The sequence below is a fragment of the Stigmatopora argus genome, chromosome 17, assembly GCF_051989625.1.
Source record: "Stigmatopora argus isolate UIUO_Sarg chromosome 17, RoL_Sarg_1.0, whole genome shotgun sequence".
In the NCBI taxonomy this organism is placed as follows: domain Eukaryota; kingdom Metazoa; phylum Chordata; class Actinopteri; order Syngnathiformes; family Syngnathidae; genus Stigmatopora; species Stigmatopora argus.
In genome coordinates, this window is record NC_135403.1 from 3,512,180 (window position 1) to 3,523,144 (window position 10,965).

Consider the following 10,965-nt stretch of genomic DNA (forward strand, 5'->3'; position numbering starts at 1 on the left):
CTGTTTTACATCATATATTGCTCAGTCCTTCTCATTTATTTTTATTTTATTTGCTCCCAGAACAATTACCTTATTGGAGCTTTATGTGCTTTGTATGTTAGCAAAGCCCTGCATACATATACATAAATGAGTTTCATTGACAAAATGATAGCTCTGTGGCAGTTATTTGGGATGTTGTTAAAGGAGAATAATGGAATCCCAACTTGAACACTGTATATGATAGTATAATTAAAATAGCACTGTGCATTGGAAATTATGAAATTTATTTGCAGGTGACAGCAAAAAGAAAAAGAATGCATATTCAAAAACAGTGAAAAAGAGTTTCATGTTGTTAGGAATCCATGTTTAATTTTTTTTTCATTTGCTGCTTATTTTTACAAGGAGAGTGGCATTCTTTTTGGAAGCAAGTATATAAATCCTGACAAACGGTACAAAGATCACAAATGGGGCGGCCCGAAGGAGCGAGTGGTTTGCGCATTGGCCTCACAGCTCTGGTGCTGGGTTAAAATCCAGGTCATTATCCATCTGTGTGGAGTTTGCATGTTCTTCCTGGGCCTGCATGGGTTTCCTCCGGGTACTCCGGTTTCCTCCCACATTCCAAAGACATGCATGTCTTTGGTGATTGGACACTCTAAATTTCCCCTAGGTATGGGTGTGAGTGTGCATGGTTGTCTGTCTCCTTGTGCCCTGCGATAGGATGGCCACCAATTCAGGGTATACCCCGCCTCTGGCCTGGAGTCAGCTCCAGCACCCCCCGCGACCCTAATGAGGATAAAGTGGTTCAGAAAATGAGATGAGAGAGACATCAAGTGGCTTCACTTTCATATACTTTTCTTAATTTTAATCCAGATACATTAAAGTTAATGCAAGATGAGGTTGTATGCATTTCTGTTTAATATTAGGTATTTGAGTATTTAAAAAAACAGTTTACTTTGGTTATCTTCGTGAACATGTTTGGAAAAAATGTTATGTTTATTAGACATTTGGGGGTTAAACAAAAAGGTAAATTTGCATAAATAACAGATTTTAGGTTTAATAAAAAGATAAAATATCTTTGCAAAAAGAAGAAAAAATGTCCTCTCAGACCTTAAACACACATAGTAAGAACATATATGAAGAAATCACTTATACTGTCACTTGCAACGTCCTAGCCTCCCTCTGTATCTGTGGGAAATGCATTCCTGTGACCCACCAATAGGATCACAGAATGACTGACAGCCACATCAAAGTAGAATAACCAATCATTTGCCATATTTAGCTTGTCAGTAACCTGACTGCTCCAATTTCCGTAAACAAGGAAGTGGGCTTGATTGTGCGAATTTCTACTGTTTGTGTGTGACTGGAATATGAAGTCATTTGCTTCCAATCCAAGAGGACCAGAGCATGTGTGGACTCAGAAATTTGTGACATGTGCGCCCGGCCAGTAATAGGCATGGGCCTGCTCTTTTTTTCTTTAGTACACACAAGCCCGCCTGCCTGCCTGCCCTTCAGCATAGAAAAACTACCCAGGGGTGACCATTACTGCGATCCACACACCTCCCTGAGCAGGTTTACATCAGAATTGATTGACCCCTGCACTTCCTTGTGATTTAAAGTTTCAGTGTGGACATGATTAAGAGGCAACCACCATCTGTTGTTTTATTTTCGGTATAACACTGACATTATTTTTTTTAAATTTAGTTTCACGCAGACCCAGTTCACCTGCATTTGTGAAGTATCAACATTAGCCCTTTGCAAATAAACTTACACATGACCATGTAAACAGACGGCAATCTCCAATCTGATTCTTGGGGGTGAACATGTGAAGAGGAACATTGGTCCCCAATGAGGCGAGCTAACCAAGGGAAATTAGGTCATTGTGTTCCCTCTGACTCCACAAAAACATATTATGTGAACGTGACTTGATGTGCACGTTTGTGTGTGTAGTCTATTACACTTATACCACTATGCTGTGCTGCAATACTGCCAACGTCTGTAGTAATCATCAGATAAGAAGAGGAATTTGGAATGGTAAATGTGATGATCTGATATATACACCGTTCTTAGAACAATAGCCATCTATACTTTTGGCCTTTCCTGTCAGGGGTCGCCACTGCATAAGCTGTTGATCCGCACAATTCATCTGGTACACAAGATTTTACGCCAAGTATCCTTTCTGACAAAATGCACAATCACACCCAAACTTACACAATTGTAGCAGAATGTTTACAGAGTAACAAACAAAGCAAATGATGTCTTTCTCTCCCCCACGCTCGGCCTCTCTAATGGGGTGTATTTGAATGTAATTACAATATTAATAATTGAACTAATTAGATGTAATATATTTTTCTCAATTACTCTGATTACAACAGTTTTCCTGTGATTCGACTGTCCCATCCTTGAAAAAAACAGACTGGAACTGAAAGTGGCACTGGCATTTGAACTGTGACAACAGAAGCTGTGGAAATGATTGACAAAATTATTGGTAGGAAGGTATATATTGTGTGTCTTAGAGATCAGGACATAAGAAAGGCTAGAAGCTTAAGGTCAGTTTTTAGGTTTTTACCCTGGTGAAGAGGGGAAGACAAATAGTGCATGGCTTGTCCTTAAGGAAATTATCTACGAAGGTCCTAAAGCAAGACTGGGTTAGGCTTTGGAGGCAGAAACTTGAGGGTGTTATTTTTAAAGTAATTATAGTAGTTATCCCACACAGGTAGGATGTAAACTAGAAGAGAATGAGAAATTCTGGAAGAAACCAATCAAAGACTTCAGAGACTGCAAGGCAGAGAGTGGGTGCGTACTGATTCAGATCTTCATGGACATGCTGTAAAAAAAATGAATATGTGATGGGTGCATTTGGTATTTAGTCGGTTGTGGGCCGTCAGGCCTGCCTCAGCTGGCCTAAAAATGATCTTATTGTGTATGAATAATTATTAAATAATTCAAAATTATCTGTCAGCGTCCCTTCATTGTTTTTCCCTGGTTGCGCTGCTTTCATATTTAAGCATTTAACCAATCACATTTCAGCCATTATTTGTCGCCAGGGTCAGAAATCTTCCCGGAGGTTTTTATAATCAGATCTGCAGGCCCCATCTCATAGAATACGTTTTGATCATACAATTGCCTTAAACAATCAAAATCAAGCAAGTATATATTGTTGTGTTGATTTTAGAGCAGTTTTGTCAACCCTCAATCACTTAAAGAGGAGAAGAAATAGATTTGGTTTGCATATTTACTGAATTTACAGATTTACTAAAACAGGTACAAAAATGTGGCTATATTCCTAAATTATATATATTTTTGTATGTGTCGCAGCTGTAGCTGCAGGTAAAGTTTTATAGCCATAAAATAGTTATTGAGGGCTGATTCAGATAGAGCACTGCTGAAGGCCAGAATGTGAAATGCAATGCCCGCCACTGTATTTAGTGAAAAAACATTGATCGAACATAGTGGTTCGGACTTTGCAAAAATAGCCGACATATCTTCAGCGCAACATATTCCTGCGTATTAGTGATTCTTCAAGTGTCGTACAAGCACCACCAATAGTGTGTGGGCTCCCTTCAATGAAATATCAAAGATTGGTAAAATTAAATGTTCAAACGATCCTTTTTTTATTAATCTAGTACAGCGCATTTATCAAGCAAAGATCACATTGTGAATTACGGTGGGAAAAAAAAGGAGTAGATGGGGGCATGGAAAAGAGCAAAATATTTTTGGGGGAAAGACTGACCAATACAGCTTGACAAATTCAAAAGTTGGAATCCAGTTAAGTGACTTTCCTGAACAAAAATCCTTATCATCATCAATAGATTGGTTTCCTTAACTGTTTAAGTCTGTAGCAAGAACAGCAAATACTGGAAAACAAAACTGTTAGGTTTGGGTTCCTTTTGGGTAGTTTGGGTTATTTTTTGTAATATTCCTGTTTGTTCCTTTGTGTGACTCGTCCTTGTGATTACCAATTAATTTCACCTGTTATTGGCTGGTCCTGCTGTCTCTCCTTGTCCGTTGTCTTTCATGTGACCCAGCTTTTTCTGATTGTCTCGTCAACCGCTGTTTGTATATCTAAACCAGCAGTCTCCAAGCTATTCCACGAAGGGACGCAGAGTGCGCAGGATTTCATTTCAAATAAACAGGACAGCATCTTTTCACCAATCTGGTGTTTTACAACTGCAATCAGTTGATCAGAGTCAAGTGCTGCTTGTTTTAGATTAGATTAGATTAACCTTTATTCATCCCATATTCGGGAAATTCAGTTTGTAGCAGTAGCAAGCACAGACACAGGAAAAGATAATGTAGACCTAGATAAAACTGGAACCACACACAAGAAGCCCACACAAGGTTCGGACCTTCTGCAGACTGAGGCAGAGGTTGAAAATATGCAGAATCACTCTTCCAAGCTGATCTGCACAGTCCCTCAGTAGTCAGGAGCTAATCATCAGAACTGGTAGCTTTCCTGGCCTGAATGGTCCAAAAAATGTCCAGGACTAGCATAAAGAAACTAAGCTAAAAGAACAATGACTGCCTCTCACACGCAATGGGTGGAGTGGAGTTGTAAAGGTCGTTAGCAGAAACCTAATTGGTTAAAGTCTTTGTGCTTTATCAGTTGGAAAAAAACAGGACCCTTGAGGCCCGGCCTTGAGGACCAGTTTTGGGGACCCCTGATTTAAACCCTTAGTCATTCTTGTGAGATAATCTGTTCACGCATTGCCTAGTCCCCGTGTCTCTCGTATTCCCCCAGTATGTTTGATTTTGTTCTTTGCTTGTACTTTGGTACTTTTTCCCTGGTTTTGAAATTCAGGTTTATTTTTAAAGAATAGGTTTATGTTATTAAAAGAACACTTCAGTGTCTCCATTTCCGTGTGTGCCTGCATTTGGGTAAAAAAACGACCTTACAGAAAACAACAGTGAATGATTTTTTTTTACACTATTCATTTGCTCACCTGTATTTATTAGTAAGTGTTTATGATTGTGCAGTTCTGTCTCCTGGGAAATTGCATTTTTTTTTTAAGGAATAAATTTGTGTCAAGTATATGAGTAAAAATAAGATTTTGTTTCTGACTCACACACTTCAATGCAACTGACAAGTCTGCCTGATTAATTCCTACATCATGTCACTTGTCATATGTTTGAGAGACAGTTGATGAATACCCCTCTAGTTTGTACGGGCATTGAAATTGCACCCGCAGCTACAAATATGACAAATACTACGTGTTCTGTGTTTGTTTTAGTTTCAGTGAACACAGTACCACTGGGCCTCTTGAGACAAGCTGCAGCCTCTCCTGATTTTTGCTTCAAGGTGCATCAAATTACAATATACCAAGAATGAATGCATTTTGTTATTTATTTGTACATCCCAAATCAATCCCACAGTTAGAAAATATTTGTTAAATAATACACGACTCTCTGGACAAATCTTAATTAGCTCACTCTCCTGTAGCTCAATAGATGGCAGTAATATACCTCAATATTTTGCTGCACGAGTTCTACACTATTGTTCGTGGTATATGTGCACATACTGCACACATGCATTGATAAACGATTAATACAGAGATCCACCAATAGAATCATTGAGAAGATCGATCTGCTACAATATCGTTATTATGCAGGGGAAAAAGTTAAATGATAAATACCTCCCTTGCATAGTTTTCTAGTCCTCAGGTAATGTGGAGAAGCCTTGGCAAAGTCAAACATCACAGTGGGAGGGATGCGTGAGGCAATGACTTTGAGCTTGCGGTGTCTTTTATATCCCCATGAAAGCTGAGAGCAGCACGGTGTCTTTCTAATGTTCTGATTAGGTGAGGTCATAAAACAGCCTTTAGCTCAAAGATGGCGTAATAGGTTCACCCGTGAAGATGAAATCAATAGCAACACGTGGAGCTGGGCCTCCATCCCAGTGCAATCCTCATCAAGAACTGAATGTCTTTTGTACACTTGCAATTGCTCAGAGGTCTGAAAACAAAGCAAGAACGCGCTGAATAATTGTGGAATAACATCTAATTGTATTTCTTTGTGTGCATGAGCCTTATCTGGGCACTGCATGGTTTTTTAGTTTGTGCAGGTTCGCTTTCTCTCCAGACTGTCCTCATTTGTTAGCATGACATGGTAATCATTTGAATTCCCTCAGTATGTTCACAAGATGTGAGTGAGTAGTCTCTGATCTTGTTTACATGTCACCAGCAGCTATAAATTATCACCTTGCGAAAATGAGGAAACAAGGATACAACTTTTAAATCTCCAGGGTAAGCTTTGTCATGTAAGTCCATGCCCTTAAGTATAGCGTTTTCCTTTTAATGTTAGTTATTTTCCAGAGGAAAAAAATACCTGTGTGTACTGTACTTTGTAGTTGAAATAGGACATATTGCTTTAAGCTTCTTTTGAAGCAGTATGAACATAGTTTACAATTCTGCAGCCCTTTCTTTGTTTTTATTCATTTATTTATTTATTTAATAACTTTTTTTTTCCTATTTCCAGGAAGCTGTGATGAAAAGGAAATTAATCACCTAATTTTGATTTCACATTGAGTGGAAAACAACCGCACTTAGTGAAAACCTTAGATGAATGTTGCTTGGATTGGACAATGCTAGGGCCAACTTAATATGGAGTACATATACACATTGTTTCACAGTACTTTAAAAAAAACAAGACAGCTTGTTTATGTATAGCATTGACAGTAATTAGGCCATATGGAAGGTTGTTATGTCAAGACATGTTTTTTAATACACTTGCTACAAGCACTGACGTCATCAGTATCTTCACCCTACTCACTGGTAAAAAATATATTGTTTCATTATTGCTACGTAGTGTTCAACAGTAGCATGTCACCCAAAACTCACTTCTGCACAACAGGATGAAGCCACTCTGGAAAGAGTTTCAATTTTTGGCGTTTCAACCCCCCAAAATGTTGTCACCGTGTAACCAATAGGGCTCTCAGGATATTTTTTGGTTTTCACTCCGGTGAAGTGTTGTGTATAGAATTCCTTCTCAATCACTTATTCTTGATAAATGAAGTTTAAACAAAATACATCAATAAATGTATTTCCGATTACAGTCGTAGCTCCACTTACGAATGCCTCTAGGTACGAAATGTTCAGGTTACAAAACCCTTTATATGCAAATGACCGTCACAACATACGAAAAGAAGATCCAAGTTACGAAATCCCCAAAAACGTAAATGCATTTCATATACAGTGGTACCTCGAGATATGAGCTTAATGCGTTAGGGACTGAGCCTGTATGTTTATTTACTCATATCTCAAATGAACGTTTCCCATAGAAAATGAAAGAAAAACAAATTAGTTTGTTCCAACCCTCTGTAAAAACACGAAAAACTTGATATTGGATTGGAAAAACATTTTTATTTGTTCTAATTCGCCATCTATTAACAGAGTAACAAATAACTTGTGGCTATGATGTTTAAGAGTACTAAAATTAGACAGAGAGAAAACTTTTTGCACGGCAACGCACTCGTAACATAACATAAATAAATTTAAATGAACTTGGATTACGATACAGACACTGAAAAATAAATGTAATCTAACCTTACACTAAACTTAATTCAAATTTTGTTTTACATTTTTATACATTTCTTCTGCCGGGTTGGCTCTATTGCCCCACCCCCACCTTGGCTTTCAACTGCAGCTAAAAGAAACCTATCGAGCGTTGTTTGCTTTTGTCTTCCCTTCAAAATATTAAAAAAATGATGCACACAAATGTCCTCACAATAGTATAACGCACGACCACTTGCCAATGAGAAGTAGTATATACTCCTTTCCGATTATCGAGCAAGCTCCTCCATTCTGCACTGGCTAACGGAGGAAAAAAAACACTGAAAAAAATGCAACGCTCTGCCCAGTGCTCATAGAGACATTACATGAGGGAGTTCCGATGGGAAAGACAGTCCCCATGATGTTCTTATGAGCAGCCTCTCGCGTCTGCTGTATGCTCGTATATCAAAATTTGTCTCGTATCTCAAGATAAATATTTGCTCGAAATTTTACTCATATCTCAAATTGCTCATATGTTGGGGCACTCGTATGTCGAGGTATTACTGTATCCGTTATCATATTTTGAAATTGTTCCGGTAACATTGTGGCCTGCTTTACTATCACTTGGAGCATCCCACAACAACAACAACTCTCTTGTGACCGCCGTTTGTCGTCACGGACTTCGATGTTCATTATTTTGTGCATGTGTCTGTGTGCTAACGATAGCTTCCTCCTTACTGTACTGTACTACTGCACGGATAGAACATAATAAAAATAATTAAATAATGTTCTTATCATTTTTGCCTGTTTCTCGCATTTTCATACAAAAGTGGGATCCTTTAATCATTGTTTTAAGGTTTTACCTGGTAGTTTTTTTTAGGACTGTGGAACGAATGACAGAATTTACATATAAAGTACAGTTATACTTGCGAAAAATCCAAGTTAGGAAAAAAATTCTGGAACCAATAAATTTCGTAAGTAGAGGTACAACTGTAATTTGAAATATTTGATAGAGTTTGAATCTCTTTCTTATCAAACATATCTTTTCATCTCTTTCACACCTATAGTAGGGCTATAGTAACACAAAAAAATGATTCGGTCCCCAAATATTCCCACAAAATGAGCATCATAAAATTTGAATGTCTTGCAAGACAAATAATTTAGGATTCAATGTTTTGGTCCATTAAGTGTATATTTGAGACTTACAGCAGGGAGAACGTGTACTCCTCCATCTCTTCTATGCTGAGATTCTGCATACTGTGTTTGCGTGTGCTGCCGTCGCTCATGCTGGGGCCACGGCTATTTGTCTTATTGATTGGCTTCTTCTGTGAAGAGCAGCAATTGGGGAGAACACATGCACACGTCATTTGTAAGCAAAGCAGGAAGCAAGCCTCGGAATTTATCTTGGGGGATGCATGCAGTGACAGTGACAGTGACAGCGTGTGTGACACTTTTGGAGTGTCTGAAAAGCTGCGCGATTGACAAGAGACGAGAGTGATAGTGAAATCGCATATGGCATCCGATCATTCAAGTGGAGATTGTTTGGGAAATGTGTGCGCAGTGATGGTGGTGTTAAATATATGATATTTAAGAAGCACCCCCCCACACACACACACATACAAGTCGTTTACTGTCACCATCATAAACAGCCAAATGGAGTCAGGAAGTGGGGTTTTAAATATTTCACCAAGGTACTTGGGAATAGATATTATTTGTTAAGCTGCCAACATGTTAACGGCTTGCTATCCCTGCCCTGTCAGCCCTGTGTTGCCCTTGGGTGGGCTTAGTGCCTTTCAGTTTGAAGTTGTGAAATACTCATACTGATGTATGCTAATGAACTCCATGGTTGCAACCTCACTCTGTTTTCTTCTTTTCAACCTGTTCCTCTCTTTCATCTCCCGCGCTCTGTCTCTCCTGAGAGAAACCAATGCCCAGGAAGTAGTAAATGAGCAAGGTGCAATAAAAGCTCTATTCGTTTTCATAGGGCAATCTTTGCCAAAGAAAGCTTGGATTCCAGAGTGATGATCACAATAAAGAGGTGGAAATGAGTGGAAAAGAAAACAGAGAGTGAGAGGGGGAAAATGCAGTGGGTATATGAACCACAATGTTCTCTGGCGTCCCCCTGCAATAAATTTAATGCAATACCTTAAAAGCAGATCTCGTATACAGCTGGATTCCTGCCCTGTGGGCAAAGTGGTCGCCTAGAGAAAATTCATTTTAATTAGGTCTGCACTGCAAGTTGAATGGTCGAAATTTGATCCCTTGTGCTTCCAGGCTGGGGCAGGTTGGAGATCACTTCACTTAATCATTAGACAACTGGTTTCCGCACCACAGCATTTGACAGAGTTAGCAAGGTTTTAACAACCAGGAGGGGAAAAGAACTGTCTGTTGAAGCTGCAAGAAACTAAGACCTCCTAGCATCGAATACATTTTTAAACAGGATCCCATAGATTAATGGTTGGTCATGCGTATATCAGCAGAGGGAGGATAGAGATTCACAGGAATAGAACAGGTTGGGTGTTTCTAACAACCTTAAACTAAACATTATCAAACACCTATAGCAAAATCAAGTTACTCTGTGACACAAACTATTTCTTCAAAGTGTCACAGTGTAGTAGTTAATATGCAGACTTGGATATATTTTACTTAGGTCCTCCTCACAATGCAAACATGTTTTGACATTTTTCTCATGGTTGGAAGAGAAAAGAGGAGGTCTGGCTATAGCTTTGCTGATTTTACTGAATTTAGCAAATCATGCAGATCAAAACCACCCTTGAAGACTCCAAAATAACTGTTAGTGTGAAATGCCTCTTGACAGATCTTGGATAATAGGCTGAATACATGTATTTGCTTGTATAAGTGGGAGAGAGAGTTGGGGAGTCTTGGGGGTGAAGCAAGAGGTGGGAAAGGCAAGGCAGTGCAAAGCTGAAAAGGTTATTCATTTGAAGGGAGGGAATGTGTGTCCTTTAAAATCTCTCTTACCTTCAAATGGGTCGTACCCTCTTCCTTCTCCCTGTGATGATGAGTCTTTGCTCCCACAATGCCAGAGTTGGCTCCTGGGGAAGAAACCTTCCCTGAATCCCATAAAGAAGTGAAAAACTGCAGTCAAAACAAATTCAGCATTTTTTTTAATTGGCTAGAGAAATTAAGAAATCTAACACAGCTGTTACATAATTATCACATAATTACCAAATGTATCATACAAGTCCAGATCATCAGGGTTTGCGTGAGTGTCTTGCATTCTTGCATTAAGTTCAACATTTAATATAACATTATAACAATACAGAATGTTCAAATTTCTCACTATCCCTTCAGAGGGTACTTGATCGATTGGAGTTCAGCGAGCCAAATAAGGTAGTCCCTTATTTTACTAACTGACATTTAAAAAAAATGAAAATAGCACTAAAAACAGTTTTGATCCAATTTTGATGTTGGAAACCGGAAACTGCACCCTAATCCATTTGGTTTCATTGCAATACCAGCCAGGGGTATATATAGAAAA

General features: G+C 38.8%; 1 protein-coding gene across 1 annotated transcript in view; it reads right to left on the reverse strand.

The window, feature by feature from the left end:
* Window positions 1-10,565, reverse strand: part of ofcc1 (orofacial cleft 1 candidate 1) — a 68,890-nt gene extending 58,325 nt beyond the window's left edge. Inside the window, exons 1-2 of the mRNA XM_077624801.1 lie at window positions 10,446-10,565; window positions 8,670-8,788 (exon numbers count right to left, since the gene is read on the reverse strand). Coding sequence (XP_077480927.1) covers window positions 8,670-8,749 — 80 coding nt within the window. The 5' untranslated portion in view covers window positions 8,750-8,788; window positions 10,446-10,565. The remainder of the gene's footprint in view (window positions 1-8,669; window positions 8,789-10,445) is intronic.
* Window positions 10,566-10,965: the final 400 nt, after the last annotated feature.